Source organism: Papilio machaon, chromosome 10, assembly GCF_912999745.1.
Source record: "Papilio machaon chromosome 10, ilPapMach1.1, whole genome shotgun sequence".
Classification (NCBI taxonomy): Eukaryota; Metazoa; Arthropoda; class Insecta; order Lepidoptera; family Papilionidae; genus Papilio; species Papilio machaon.
In genome coordinates, this window is record NC_059995.1 from 8,647,969 (window position 1) to 8,663,802 (window position 15,834).

At 37.1% G+C, this 15,834-nt stretch overlaps 3 protein-coding genes across 6 annotated transcripts; 1 reads left to right on the forward strand and 2 right to left on the reverse strand.

Annotated features, from left to right (window-relative positions):
* Positions 1-1,819: 1,819 nt before the first annotated feature.
* LOC106721372 (oxygen-dependent choline dehydrogenase) lies at positions 1,820-6,139 on the reverse strand. 3 transcript variants are annotated; one of them, XM_045679706.1, is made up of 5 exons: positions 6,057-6,139; positions 4,218-4,292; positions 3,830-3,969; positions 3,595-3,728; positions 1,820-3,439 (listed from the first exon to the last, which is right to left on the reverse strand). In XM_045679706.1, the coding sequence occupies exons 3-5, from the start codon at positions 3,966-3,968 to the stop codon at positions 1,898-1,900; spliced, it is 1,815 nt and encodes a 604-aa protein (XP_045535662.1). In that variant the 5' UTR covers position 3,969; positions 4,218-4,292; positions 6,057-6,139; the 3' UTR covers positions 1,820-1,897. The 3 variants fall into 3 exon arrangements, with proteins under 3 accessions (XP_045535662.1, XP_045535664.1, XP_045535663.1); XM_045679708.1 differs by lacking the exon at positions 6,057-6,139 and adding an exon at positions 5,768-5,794; XM_045679707.1 differs by lacking the exon at positions 6,057-6,139 and adding an exon at positions 5,263-5,672.
* A 721-nt stretch (positions 6,140-6,860) lies between these two features.
* LOC106721420 (cytosolic endo-beta-N-acetylglucosaminidase 1) lies at positions 6,861-11,056 on the reverse strand. The gene is made up of 9 exons (XM_014516353.2): positions 10,665-11,056; positions 9,803-9,951; positions 9,497-9,645; positions 9,214-9,362; positions 8,790-8,955; positions 8,404-8,661; positions 7,242-8,224; positions 7,029-7,161; positions 6,861-6,934 (listed from the first exon to the last, which is right to left on the reverse strand). The coding sequence occupies exons 1-9, from the start codon at positions 10,976-10,978 to the stop codon at positions 6,926-6,928; spliced, it is 2,310 nt and encodes a 769-aa protein (XP_014371839.2). The 5' UTR covers positions 10,979-11,056; the 3' UTR covers positions 6,861-6,925.
* LOC106721421 (beta-1,4-N-acetylgalactosaminyltransferase bre-4) lies at positions 10,863-14,951 on the forward strand. 2 transcript variants are annotated; one of them, XM_014516355.2, is made up of 4 exons: positions 10,863-10,937; positions 13,553-14,050; positions 14,142-14,498; positions 14,579-14,951. In XM_014516355.2, exons 2-4 carry the CDS (start codon positions 13,614-13,616, stop codon positions 14,763-14,765), a joined length of 981 nt encoding a protein of 326 aa, XP_014371841.2. In that variant the 5' UTR covers positions 10,863-10,937; positions 13,553-13,613; the 3' UTR covers positions 14,766-14,951. The 2 variants fall into 2 exon arrangements, with proteins under 2 accessions (XP_014371841.2, XP_014371840.2); XM_014516354.2 differs by lacking the exon at positions 10,863-10,937 and adding an exon at positions 13,142-13,210.
* The last annotated feature ends 883 nt before the right edge of the window (positions 14,952-15,834 follow it).

The window sequence follows — 15,834 nt, forward strand, 5'->3', positions numbered from 1 at the left end:
TCTATATTTGAACATATCACTTTGCATTAAAATACTGCGACTGTAAGTGTTATGTGAACGACCATAATCATTTGAACATGATTGGATAAACATAAAGACGCAGGTTTGGATAGTATACGATATTTTTCTTCCAAGTGCAGATTTAACTGAGACCAAATTGTGGATAAAAAGAAAAGCAATAAACAATTTTTAAATATTTAATGTACACAATATACTTAATCTTTATTGAATAGCCCAAATATTGGGTTATTGAGCTGCGGAACATAACATTATGGGTTTGAATAAACTAAGTGTGGACACTTTTCGCATAAAATTATTGTATAATATAAATTTCTGTGAATTATTTCGTCAAGCGGGCAAATAATTCGGTCTAGACTTGTCGAGCTTGGAGTAACTTGGAGTAGTAAACAATCAAGTAAAAAAATAAGACAATTATTTGGTAATTAAATGAAAGTATGGTTTGCAAATATCCAACTTGCAGTCACAAAGTTATTAACAAGTATGTAAAGGCTGCTTGACGGCGGGAGAAAGCTACCGGTCAGCGAGCTTGCATCCTCACACCGCGCCGCACACAAACGGGGTCGGCAGTCATAGTGACATCATTCGAGGTAACCATATCGTGATCCAATTGGATACGGTGCAGCAATAAAAATTCTATTAGATCACGTAATATCTAACAAAATGCGTAACTTAACGAACGTAATACATTTTGTATTGTAAAGTAAGTTTGATTTAATGAAATAATCTCGTCACTTTACGTGTTATATACTTCTTTGTATATAGGAGAAAGGAGGAAGATTTCAGTATTTATATAAGTTAACTTTCCACATAACATTTTATCAGTAGCACGTTCATCTAGACATTACTTCTGAGATTTAACTGTGATAAGAGTACGGTAAATTCGCATAACAAATATTAAGTGAAATATTCATAACAGCTTTCTTTTTCACTTTTATTTTAAGTAAGTTGTTGTATTCATTTCAAGTCAAAGTCAAGGCATTATAACATAAAATAAAACACACTGATCATGTCACGCGTAACACTAAATACAATCTCGTTTTTTTTTTAATTTAATAAATAACTAAGTAATTTAAACATCAGGCTTGCTTAATCTATATTTCAAATGCAAATAATTTTAAATAATTCCTGGAAATATTGGGCTCAAAAACAGATACTTCATTTTTATAGATTTTTTCTATTTTATTTACTGCATATCAACAGACATAATAAGAAGTATAACATATGTTTAATGTTTTAAAATTTATTCGATCCACCGCACCGCACCCCCGCATCTGCCAATGTCTTAACGGACCGTCACTTCCGGTATAACCGGAAGGAACCCCAAAACATGGGGCGTTCTCTGCAGGTATTGCCAGAAGTCGCTAGAGACTGTTATAATAATTTTAAATTAAGAATATTGTTAACTATGTTCTTTACATACTGATTTACATGTTACATAGACATGCATAATTGCACCAGTGACTACATAACGTAGAGTCAGACACAGTTATGCAAGACGTATCGATGTCCCTCGTGACGAAGTCACGTCGCGGTGCCCTTTGATGGAGTGAAAATTAAATCATAATGATCTATAATTGATTGCTAAATAGGGAAAGTAGCTTATTCAATGTTATAAATATTATAATACAAAGATTGTAACTGAATATTTATGAATAGTATTTATAATTAAAGGTTTAATTTACACAAGCATTTGCATGTACATAAGTAGAAAAGGAAAGGAACATGGATAGTCGACGAAAAGACACATCGTCCAAATTTTTTTTTTTATTCTACTTAAAATATTAAACATGGACGTGGACATAATATGATGATTATTATGAACTATAATAATACTGTTTACTGATACTTAGTATATAACAATATTACATTTTTAGTGTTAATTCGCTCGTAAAGTCTGTTTGATGAAGTCGGCGGCTCTCTCTGCGATCATGACGACTGGCGCGTTGGAATTGCCACGGATGATGCTGGGCATGACGCTTGCGTCGGCCACGCGCAACCCTCGCACGCCGTGCACGCGCAGTTGCGCGTCCAGCACGCTGCCCAGCGCGCACGTGCCCACTGAGTGCCATGCCGACATCGCCGAACATCGCGCTATGCATTTTGCTTTGCTATCACCCTCCAATGCTCCACATTCCTCAATGTCTAAATCTATCACACGAGCATTTTTTGATTGGAAATAAGACGTGTTTACGAGAGCCCACGCGACCTCCATCGCTTCGGGGTACCCTTCCAAATCCCTCGGATCGCTGAACGTGCCCGTGTGTATCAAGGGTGGGTCTAAATAGTCTGTGGATTTCAAACGTACTTGTCCCCTCGATTTCGGTTTCAGATTCACGACAGCTAAAGTTATCAACTCCCTTTCCATGTTTTCGGCGTGTAGTTTCTCGCATATCTCTTTCTTGAATCTCAAAACGTTGAGGCAACCTGTATAAAAATTCCTACCTATCGGCGAGCAGGTCGGGTAGATAGCAAAGTCGGGCACGTTGGGTTGCTGTGAGCTCGATAACGATATGTAGACCCCGACATCCGTCGTCCTCGCAAACGAGCCGCTGCGATCGTACAGGTATTTTATCGCATCTAAGTATTTACTTTGTTCATCAGAAAAGCAAGTTCCATTATCTGCAGCCAAATAAGTGAGCACCATCACGTGATCGTGGAGATTTTCTCCAACGGCTAAGTCCCTAATTACCTCTATTCCTAACTCTTCTAAATGCTTTTTCGGTCCAATCCCCGAGAGCATCATAAGCTTAGGAGAATTAAACGCACCCGAAGATAAAATAACTTCCTTGTTGGCATAATAATAATACACTTCATTTTCGATCACAACTTGTACACCAATTGCTGTATTATTCTCCAGAAGGACTTTGACGACCTGCGACTCTTTCAAAACGAACAGATTTTTTCTATTTCCTGCTTTATTAAGCAAGGCCGTAAGAGAGCTCTGTCTCTGGCCATCCTTGATATTGTGAGAGAATCTTCCCACACCAATGTTATGGGGATTTGTCATATCTTTAACAAGGTGAAATCCTAATTCCTGAAATGCCTCAATAAGTCTGTCGGTGGTGTGGGTGGACTCGTTCTTCCCTGAAACCTCCATCTCCCCGCCGAAACCGTGGTACTCAGCCAGCTTGAGATCGTCGACAATCCTTTCGTCTGTTAAATGTTCCGTCTTCTTAAAGTATGGCAGTACTTTGTCCCATGTCCACTCCTCGCCGATACTATCACCCCACTCATCGTAATCCGCGGGAAAACCCCTAGCGTAGACCATGTCATTCAAGCTACCGCTACCGCCCAACATTTTCCCTCGCGGCTGGCCCTGACTGCCTCCCTGCAGCGCTTGGCTCGAGAATTCATCGTTCACCGTCGTAAAGTTCCAATCGTATTGACTCGCTTTTAGGACATCTTTGAAACCGGGTACCTGAAACAGGTTATTTAAAAAATACAAAAATAGAAGTAGATTGCAGGATGTCATTCTTTCTAAAAATCCCTACAACTTATGTTGCTGTCTATGCTGCTATTATACAAGTATTATTTTGTTTGGTTTCTCAAGATTTACGTTAGGTAGATATTCACAATAGAGTCGTGCGGTGGGTCGCCCCCTGCCTCTATCAACAGCACGCTGACCCGGCTCAGCTCGCTGAGACGCGCCGCCAGCACCGCGCCCGCACTGCCACCGCCCACTACGATCACGTCGTAACTAGACCCATCTGCAAATTATATCATAACAGATCATTTTGGTATTCTGAAGACTAAATGCTTATCTACACTTACTACCGAACTAAATATATGAGAGAATGAGCAAACATACTGGGGACATTGGAGTGTGGTGGCCAGGACTCGCCGAGCAGGCACTGGGTGGCCGCGAAAAATTGCAGCGCCGCCGAGAACGCCGAACCCGATGCACCCCCAGCACTTGCCGAGCCCCACGCCTCGCACCTACCTGCCATGCTGCCAATTAAATATGTTATATTTCAAAAAACATGAAATAGTTAAAAAGTAACTCGCATTTCCCGCACTGAACACATTCTTTTTACGGTTCTAACATTAGGCTTAAACTTGACATTATTTGACAAAGACCAATTTACGTAGCGACGCAAAACTAATTCAAAAATATTAACATACACAATAAAAAAAATAATGAATAATACAAATAATTACGGCGTTAATAATTAATTGAAAAATGTAAATCTGCTTACAGCTGAATTAAATCCAGTTCTGTGGCCGTTTATCCCGACCGCACCGCGTTGTGCAATCTTTGCCGAAATTTACACCTGCAATAAACCATCAACAAATACAACAGTGTTAACAGGTTAATTACTTTTAATGTATTAATAATGTCCAGACACTAATTATAATTATACAATGACAATACTTTTTCGTAACTAGTTGCTTACTACGATTCTGTCCGCGTAAAGGTCAAAAACCTTCAATCGGCATGCGTTACGTTTAATACGCACGAGTACTTACATCGAGGCATCTCTCTGCCTGTAGTAAGCCTCGCTTTATCATTGCCCTCACTTTTATATTGTTTCACCAAATAACTTTGTTCGGAAAAGAAAGTTTTTGCCGTAAAAGTTACTTACTTTACTTATGTCGATTTGTTTGTTTAAAATAAGAGTAATTAATTATTTTAATATTTGATCACGTTTTTTCATTTTAATACGATGATTTTCTATGTGAGTTCAGTTTCTTATTTCTTATTATGTATGCGCCTGCATTTTAATTGATAGCAAAATTATTAAAATGCTAGTAAAATTTTTTTTATTCTTTTGATAACTTCAACATCTACATCATTTACAATTCAAATTTATTAAATTAAATTAGCTTTTCTTTTTGTGCAATTTTTGACACATTTCTTTTAATCATAACCATTCTCAACTAAACTTCTGCTAGGACGTAACTCACATCTGCGACAGAAATCATATAGCGGATTCTAAACCTTATTATTAACATAGTTTAATATTCAAAATTAAACATTATTACAATTTTAAGTATAGAATTAGAAGGGGCGATAACAAAAAAATAAGCGTATTCCGAATTGGCTGAGTCCTTCTTTTCAAGTCCTTCTTCTTCTACACAAATAAAACAAAGTAATGCATTCTATCATAGTTACTTGTTTGATCTTTTTATCTCTTACGTCTACTTCATCTCCAGTATCTTCCCTAATCTCCTAACTCGTTTAACACGCACTACCGATAACAACAGAAAGTACTTATATAAAATAAATAAAGCAAAACTCACACACAGATGACCGTTACAAAAAATACCTTCTTCCAGTTCCGGAAAGGTAACCGTTTACACGGTCAACCGACACACGTCAACATTTTATTTTATATATTTTATACTTAAATAAAATAGCTGTGGGTTCAACACCGGCACGATAACATAGCACCGCAACGTTTAACGACATATTTTAAAGAACTAAATAGCGTCTGCGTGAGCGGTGGTTCGCGAGCGCGGCACCGACGGCTTGTTGCTGCTGGGGTGAATAAACTGTATCTCATTATACATATCAATATGAAAATGAAAATTATGCCGCAGGAAATCGTCGTCCGCGTCACCCACCGTGAAAACTATGAAAGATATTGTGAAATGTTAAGACATCATGTCGCGCGCCTTTATATCCGCTAAGGTACAGGCTCGCTTCCGCACAACTGGCCAACGGGCATTAATGCTGCGGGTTACTTAGTACTAGGAACTAACTCACCTAAATTGTGACAGATGCCAGCAAAACTTAATTAGTTACCTATGTGTTCTTCCAGGCTATGTTCTACATCTATGCAAAATTTCATCGAGATCCATTGATCCGTTCTGGAGATACCTTATAACAGACAACCAGCTAAACATTCGCATTTGTAATATTAGCATGATGATAGCTAAGGCAAAATCGAAACAAATTGAATAACAATATACTATAATGATGGTATATATGACGTCAAACGCCTAAGTCTTCATGAAATGTACTTCACCTAATTCTAAAGCTTATGCAATACGCCTACAAAAATATTATTAATAATTAAACAAAACCAACGTACCCAAATAACTTGCGTGTAACAAACAGTTTTTATCCTTTTATATAATTGCCAGCAATGTTTCAATATACATAAATGAGTAAAAATAAAATGTACTCGTGTATTTTATCTCAACAACCATTATCTGCATTATCGACGTATCGCAATCTTCCTCGTTCTAAATAAAACAATAATATCTTATATTATATATTTTTTGCATTTTGTTGTATCATAAACGTACTTTTAAAGTAATCTCATTGGCTTAAACATTCTTATTTTTATTTATTTGATTTATTGCCATAGAAATTAACAAAATTTTAAAACACAGATATTTACAATGTTCAGTGATGGCAAAAGGGGGCTCAGCTTCGCCAACACCGGTCAGGATACAGTGTCGAGCTGGTTTTCAGCTACCACCCTTCCCAAGATGAAAAGGGGAGAATAGATAGTCGATGGTCGCTGTACACTAGTTATAATAAAATCTTAAAATATAGAAAGTTTAATACACTTTTTTCATTGCCTAAATTAAAGCACAATACTACTCAACACAATTACTCATATGAAAATCGTATAATTATAAAAGGAGTTACAAAAATGTGGTTAACAGTGTTAAAAACGTTTATTTTCTCAATTTGAATTTCTTTCATAAAAAGAAGTAATTAGTTCAAGTTCGGACAATTTTGTTGTCCTGTAGCTCTCTACGAGTTCACTTATCACACTGGTTAAAGAAAACACAGGTTAAAAATCTGTATACTTTATTAAATGTAGAATACAATACAAAACAATGTTACATAGTAAAATATAATATACGTTGTACAATAAATATTTGGCTACGAGAAATAGCTTTGTATGGAATGTTCAGGTGTATAAGTACGACTAACAACTTCTCATGGTTACGCCATCTGAAAAAATCATTATGTCAAAATATTTGTGCAATGAAATTGCATCGAAATCCTTTGCTTAAATCTTAAATTACAAACTGAAAACTTTGTTCACCTTAGAGTGTTGGCAGAGTCCGAAGTGTCCGAGTAGTATGGGTCCCTCTGCGCGGCCCGTGCGGCAGTCCACGCCGGCCACGCGCGCGCCCCGCACGCCCACCACGCCCCCCACGCCGCTCACCAGGTAGTATCTGCCCGGTAAACACATCGTATACGAAACTTGTATACTAAACACGTTTCGGAAACAGTTATTTAAAATACTTTTATTTACCTAACGTTCCAACCGAAATGATTCTCCACGGGGATGTAGAATCCCGGCTCGTTAAGCATCATATACTTCTGTATGTCCTTGAAGCCGGGATTGCAGTTAAACGGTAAGATGTAGGAGACGGACGAGCCGCTCGCCGGAGGGCTCTTGCCTTCGGAAACGATTCCCCCGAATAATACGATCTTCATCTCCGCGCCGGAGGCTGGCAACACGCGCAAGATGACGTTTAGATATTGTTCCGGATGATTCGACAAATTTTTGGTTACGACGCACGCGATGAGGTCGCCGTCCATGGGAAAGTCGCAGTGCAGCAGCCTGGCACACCGGTGCGCGGGGTCCACCTTGTCCGAAGGATTCAGTTTAAGACACGAGCCGCCGATGAAACTATCCTTGAAGTAAGGTTGCAGGCACTCCAATTCGTTAGGCACGGGGGCCAGGCCCAGGCGAATTTTCTTCGGGTTCTGGCCGAGACGTAAGTTTAAGGAGGTCTGAATCATAGAAGTGTCGGACGCCTCGGCGTCGGTGTGGAGGTCTGCGCCGGCGCCGGCGGCCGCGGTGTTCTGCTCTGGCTGTTCCACCGCGTCCTTGGACGGAGTTATCTTGAACAAATTTCGGAAAGCGTCGGTCACTTTACGTGACTTCGTAGACTTTTCTTCGTTTTCGTTCTTCTCCTCTTTTTCTTCGACGGGTATGGTGTTGTCTTCTTCGCCGGCAGTCTCCGATTTAGTTTCTTTAACTACGGACAGCTGCGACTCGCTGCGACTGTCGAAGGACGATTTTTTGGTATCTTTTATGGATAATCCGCTCCTGGTGAGCTCGAGGGAGCGTCTGCAGCGCGTCATCTCCGCCTTATCCTTGAATAAGCCGTGGCGCGAGGCGTTGATGATGTTCTCGAGTACGGAGAGGAGGTAGCCGTGCGGGCCATGCGAGGAGTTGGGCTGGTACTGCATGTGCCGCAAGTTGTACCACGGCCCAGGACTTATTACCTAAACACGACCAGTGATAAAATTACTCGCTTACTACTATGAGAGTATGTTATAATTTAAAAAAGGAACCAAAAAAAAAATAACTACGACTATTGAGGTAACGGAGCCAACTCATCGATCATTAATTACGTGACTTGTGTTTTCGTTTGCTCGCATATAATTTAGAATAGACATTATACTTCTCCATAGAAGCGGCGCTTGTTGCCCTGTCCGCGGCAGAAGGAGGAGGCGAAGGGCAGTGCGCAGGGCAGCTTGGTGTTGAGGTAGGGCCACAAGCTGCCCCACAGCGCGCGCTCCCGCAGCAGGAACTGCTCGTACGTGTTGACCTTGGGCGTGAACATGTCCACGTCGCAGGAGGCGTCCGAGCGCGCCTCGTGCGTCCATGCCGGCGCGAACACCGCCAGCGAGCACCCGTGACTGTGCGCCACCTTCACCGCCTGCCACAACAGCGACGAGACTATGAACCCGCGTGCAAGACTGGACCGGATCGAAAATACCAATCCTAAGCTTTTCATGCATGGAGTCTGGAGTCATTATCCGATTTAAGTAATTTATGTTTGCTAACCTCCTGCGTATTGAACTGGCCGCCGCCATAGAAGTTGCGTCCCCAGACGTCGATCCCCACGTAGACGTCGGTGAGGCGGTCGCCGGCCGCCACCGCACTCTCGCGCACCTCGTTCTCCGACCACGAGTAGTTTGTGAAGATGCCATCGCATGCGTCGAAGAATGCCCTACAATACACTCTCATTACCTCCTGTACTAAAACAGCGATCCGTCAGCTCTGGCTCGGCACATCATTTTTTTTAATCGTCAACTTTCAGATGTCAGAGACTGCTGTAGCTACATTTTAATAACGATGTAGTCAAAATAATACCACAATCATTAAAATCATCTGTATATAATCCATGACAATCACATAACAGCATATAACATTAAAGTCTGACCACAACCCAAGGAGGAAATCCCCAAGACGAAGAAAGAAAACAAACCTGTTCTTTTCGTTTAGACAGTTCTGCCAGTTGAGGTGTCCTGCGACGGTGACGCTGTCGTACCAGATAAGCAGCGGGTGCGGCAGCGCGGCGTGCAGCTTCCCGTGCAGCAGCCGTACGAACGCCACCAGCTCGCGCGGCCGCGAAACCTGCGCACGCCGCCTACTCTTAGATACTTCTCATACACTAAACACTAAATTAGCATTCGGGCTTAGTAAGCCAACATTTAGTAAGCCCGAATGGCTTACTAAATGTAGAATGTAAATAAATAATTACAACAAACCTTATTTTCAACGTTTAGAAGCCATCCATCGAAACTGAGTGTTTTCGCGATATAAACCAAGGCGTTGGCAAATTCTTCCATTTTTTCTTCCGAAGACAAAATATTTTCCCAAAAAGTCGAGCCCTCGCTCCATTCTGTTATTATAGTTCCTAAGTAAATAGTAAAGTGTATTAACACATTATTTAACCAATCTACTAAAAACGTCGCAAATGTGCTTTCTCCTCCTCAACAAATTTGACTAAAGATAGAGCAAGACTTAAAACTCAAGAAGAGCAGAAAATAAAGTTAGGACTTCAAGTCACATACCGATAACCTGAACACCGTGCGCGTGACCAATGTTGATCCATCCCAGAGGTGGTATGGTCACCAGGTGGTGGCTGAAGTAGCAGAAAATATCAATCCCACCCCAGTTGTAGAATGTGTAAGCCTCATGGTCATTTGTACCGTCCACCACGCTAAGTAATTTGAAAGGTAATTAAAATATAAATCTGACTATAAATTGTACCCCAAAGAAGAAAATGGGATTATTAGGGACTATTCCGCAACTGGAGTTGCGAAATAGTCCCTATTATCCCTATATACTGGCAGGTTTTTGATTAAATATACTTAGGATAAAAACACGAAGAATACCAGGCAAGTGACAGGAGGCGATAATGAAAAGGACATGCATATTTAACATTTTCAGGGGAGAAAATAATACTGAAATAAATTAATTAGGTATTCTTCGCCGTAGGTTTGCAGCGGATACCACCTGTACAAAAACATAATATTTTCTATTAAAAAGGAACGATATTATGTTTTGTACCAAATAAAAATAAAAATATAAAGAAATATATAATTATTGAAACAAATGACATTGTCCAGTGCACATTCTAAAATTTAAATTTAAAAAAAATCAATAATCTTGAAACAAAGAGTATCGTTAAAATTTTTGAAATAGGTAGTTACTTGTATAGAAATTAAAAATAAGTATTAATATTCATTAAAAAAAAATTAAAATACTTTATGGAAAAATGGCAGTGTAGAAAAGTTCTAATACGCCGATAATTTTAAAATGATAATCAGTGTTGGGCGTTAACATTTTACTACATTAAAAAATTAAATTAAAGTTGTAGTTAATTAATAGTTAATGTAAGTAATTATTTTTTTAATAATATTTTAAACTCACCAATCGTCATGATATCCGTTGGCCATATCGTGACATACCAAAGTTTTTGGTAACTTTTTTATACTTTGACGTACAACTAAGTCTTCCGTATCCGTCATATAATGACAGAAAGTTTGCGGGGTTTCCAAAAATGTTTTTCCGAAATCTTTATTGATGTCTACGTTTCGAATAGCTTGTTGGCTATGAGGCTTCAGCTCTGTACATAGGGTTCTCCATGAAGGAGGATCTTTTAAGAATTCCAGAATCTCTTCGTAGGTATCTAAAGGCCTGCAGGTTAGTTCCTGAGACAAACTTATTTGTGAAATCAGCGACATTGCCTTTTCATAAATTCAGTGAGTGCCAATATTTAATAAACGAAGCACAAAACTTTTTGTTAACTTTAATTTAATAATTAAATTATTTACAATTCATCTAATAGAACACGATTTATTTACTTTCAGTTAAAACTTCAGAGTGACATTGACAAATGTTCTCCACAATGGCGGGTTATATGAATGCACGTAAACAAATGCGTTGAAATAAAGTTGCAAAGTGTATTAGTAATCAGAACATGGGTCAATGCCACAATTATTAAACGCAATAATATATTATTTAATTGAGAAATATCAATTGATGTAATGTGCGCTAGATGTTCTATTTACAATCAATATTACCACAGTATTTTATTTGTCATCTTCATTTAATATTACTCTTATCTTATGACACAATACCAAATCAGGTACAAGTCCTATGATAATGTGGTTCATCAAAGAAACTATATTATAAATGACAAAAAAAAATGAAACTAATTTTCTTCTTTGTTTATATTGTTGTTAACTATATATATTTACTTAATGTTTCTTTAGAGTAGAATTATTTTATAATTTGCTAAAACATCATTTGATCTCTGTATCATCTAAATAAAATCTAGTTATTTATTAAAACTGATGGTGTTTTTAGAATATAGTGACCCTGACATTTTTGTTTCTTAATTATTTATAAATAAATGCCAAAAAATTACATTTCTCAAGTTTGCACATACTTATTTCCAATATTTAGCCCCTCAAGCCCAGGCAAGCGGAAAGATTTTCACAGTTTGAAATAAAAGAATGAATTTGTGATTCTTAGAAAAATATGTGTAAAGTAGGACAATAGTGGAATATTTTCCATTAGTGTGGGACTAGCTTGTCCTAGATTTGATAATGAAATCAGGATGTGTGTCACTATTGATAAGTATTGTACAATTAAAATGTGCTTATGCCAATATATTACAGTAACTACCTAGTATGACCTTATTACATTCTAGAATTGCCTGCAATTTATGCCATTCAATTTATATAAAGTGCATTTGGTCAACCCAAAGTACCAATAGCGTTAGTACAAAGAAATTTTTTTTTTTTTTTTTATTGTTAAATCATGTGAAAACTACTAACTTGTTGGTATCAATAGCCACAGTAACTTCTTTGGAATGTCTTTGGCTGTTAAGTTTTAGAGTCCCTTATACAATGTATTTTATAGAAAAAGATAGACCTACTTTAACTGCTGCTCAGGAACATAGTGCACTAGCCTTAAGAGTTGTAGTAACATTAGCAAGTCTGGTGCAGGAAAGAACAAATTGATTAAGAAAGAAAAGAAGATAAAGGTGATGGTAATGAACAACTTTTATGGTAAGGCAAAAAAAAAGGAAATTACGCCATACAAAAGGTAGCCAGAATAAAAGGCTTATGCATGCTATTTTATTTAAAATCATAGATGTTAAGCCAACAGCCAAAGAATATGTGGCATGAATGGGCTAAATTATTATAACCCTACAAAAAATGCACAGCAAAGGTACTAAATCTGCAAAGTGTGCAAATAATCCTCTCAGAGTAAAAATTTTAGAAGTTCCCTCTTTATCTCAAAATATTATTAGTAACATTAACAAAACGGACGACATTCTAAAAGACAAGGGTACATCTAGATGTCACTCAGAATTCCGTAATTATAAGACTTCATGACTTTTCTGATAGTATAGTCAAACAAGAATATCTGAGGGCCTATCATGAAATTTGAACGACGCTTCTATTTATTAGTCTTGAAGTACAACGACAAAATTTCACATATTTCGTCGATGACGCTAAAAAACGCATATTTCAATTATTCGTGATAGACCCTCTGAGAAATGGGTTAGGCACTGCTTTCGCGGATAGTTCTGTCAGAGAATATTACACATTTATAACAATAGATTTTTTATTTAGTATGTTGATCGGCTATCGGAGCGTTTCATTTGTAGACTGTACTTTTACATTTTTATATTGGGTGCAAGGTTCCCGCCTAAAGGATTGTTGCACGCACGAGTAAATCCAACAATCCTCGCATTGCCTCCCTAACAATATGTAACACCTATATACTATATATACAAAACGAAAAAAAATCATGTATGAGCAAGAAAATTATCTTTTTTGACACTGACAGCAGGGCGCAATCCAAACAGTAATTTTTAACATTGTAACACTGAATTGTCAATTGTTTCTCTCAGATTGACATGACATTGTCAACTGAGCAAATTTGCGAATAAGTGATAACAGGTACAATTTAATTTAAAAAGCTTTAGTGTTAAACAATATGTAATTTCATGCCGTATTTTCTTCGACGCATCTTTAAAAAATCCAACTTGCAATGACTTATGAAATCTTTGTCATGTTATCTGAAGTGGCCCCCTAGTGTAATGATGAACCTTATAATTAAACGAATTTTACTGTCCCAAGAAGGCTGTCCGGCACCTTTCTTCCAAAATACAATCACAATACTAGTGGGCAATATTGTAAAATGTTAACTCATCATCATAATCAACCTGGGTTCATCCACTGCTGAATGTAGGCATAAAACTATATAACATGACACTATCTAATAATCATATATTTTTGCAGGTTATTGTAAATGAAGAGGAATAGTCGAGAATTCTTATTAAAGTAATTATAATTTATCCCAATGCCTAAATGGTTCCCAATAAATAGACTTCTGCAGATAAGGATCAGCTCATGCATAGTCTTCCTGCTATGTCTAATAGCATTCATACAATTTTTTGCTTCATATGGCCGCTATCACTATGAACATATACCTCGGGAACACCTGTTGAACAATATATTTTTCCGTACAAATCCTAAATTAGAAATAAATAAAGAAAAACCGAATTGTAATTATGATGGGATACTACAAAGTACAAGTTCCATCAACACACTGGATGTTCCGCAGAAGTTTGGTGACTTCACAACCAATGGGCTAGCTAATGGCAGCTACACACCAGAGAACTGCAACCCGCTTTTAAGTGTTGCCATTTTGGTAACATACAGAAATAGACAGATTCAATTAGATATATTTATCCCATACATGCACAATTTCTTAAGAAAACAAGGCATTCATTATACGTAAGGATATACATATATGTTAATTAGTTCTTTGTTTTCATATTTATTTTCTTATAAAAGAAATAAACAAGATGTTTATTTTGCATTTCAGTATTTATATAATAGAGCAACAAGATGACAAACCTTGGAACAAGGGCCTGCTTTACAACATAGGAGCTAAACAAGCCATTGCGGACAAGTTCCCGTGTCTGATTCTGCACGACATTGACCTGGTGCCACTAGACAATGGCAACCTGTACGCCTGCCTACAAGAGCCTCGACACATGAGTGCGAGCATTGACAAGTTCCGATTTGTCCTAACGTACGACTACCTAGTCGGCGGCGCGCTGGCCATACGCTCCGACCAGTATATTGCAGTTAATGGGTTTTCTAATAAATTTGAAGGTTGGGGCGGAGAGGATGATGACTTTGCAGGCAGGATCAAGGCAAAAAATTTGAAAATTTTAAGGTTTGTATTGTTTTTTTTTAACATGTGAAAGCATATCTATGCTAGATTATAGTCCTGGTAATAAATTAAATTAATTTTAGATACCCGCGTGAACTGTCAAGGTACACCATGTTGGCACACCCCCAAGAGAAGAAGAACAGCGAGCGCGGCAAAATCTTATCAGTGAACCAAATGAACTATAACAAAGATGGACTCGGCAATGCAGAGTATGCAGTGAAGAGTGTGCATAGAAACATTTTGTTTACACTGGTTGGTGTCAAAACATAATCTATTGGAACAGTTTTATGCAATAAAGTTCTATGAAAAGCTTAGACGCTTTATAAGAAAGGAATTATGAAGTATTTTGCTTGTAACAACATAGCAGGACTGATTATAAAAATATATATTACGTTTGAATTTAAAATAAAAGTCTTAAAGTAATCTTTGTGAAAGATTTCACCCGTTTGTCTGCTTTATTTTAATTTGTATTAAAATACACAGATTATGCTATAATTTTTTATCTGTATATAGTTTTTTTTAACATAAATTAATCTTTGAAACATCATAACACATAAACTATGTGTGTCCAATACCAGAATCCCTATTTTAAACATATTTGTCATCTCTGTTTTGTAAAAGGTAATGACAGGGATGAAGTTATGTTTACTAGTGATTTCGTTCCCAGAAACCGACGGTTAATCTGTTATCTTATATATGTTAATTTTTGTTAATTTCCATTTGCTGTTAAATATGTACTAGATACTAAGTGATATGTAGTACATAGTAATTTACTATATGCTACAAATATTTTAAATATGTACTGATAAATCTATGTAGAATAAATATATTTTAGTGTTACTTTATGTTCAACATAATAACAATTTAAAAGATAACCTTTTTGATCAACTAGTCTACAGCAAGATAAGAGATTCAATATAAAATGTAGGTACTATATATTTATATTAAATTTCTTCGATAGTATACGATATTTAGTGTTATATGTAAAAGCAAAGACAAATTTCTCTTGTTTGTTATTATTTGTAATTTTCTTATACTCTTAGTTATTATTTATATTGTAAGTAGATTGCTACGGCACTGGTTTGTTCATAAGGACAAGTTCCAATAAAAAAGATAATAAACTTAATGGAGATTACGTATTTTTAAAATCAATGTCTCATAATTCTGTATGACTTCAAAGGTATGTACAATTGAGATTTAGTTACGCAATAAATTGCTTTAATATTTAATTGATCTTTGTATTTATTATCGTTATTTCTAAAAGTGTAAGATTTTGAAATAAAACATACTTTTCATGAATGTGAAGAAACGTAAGACTACAGGAAGTGTGCGTTAAGAA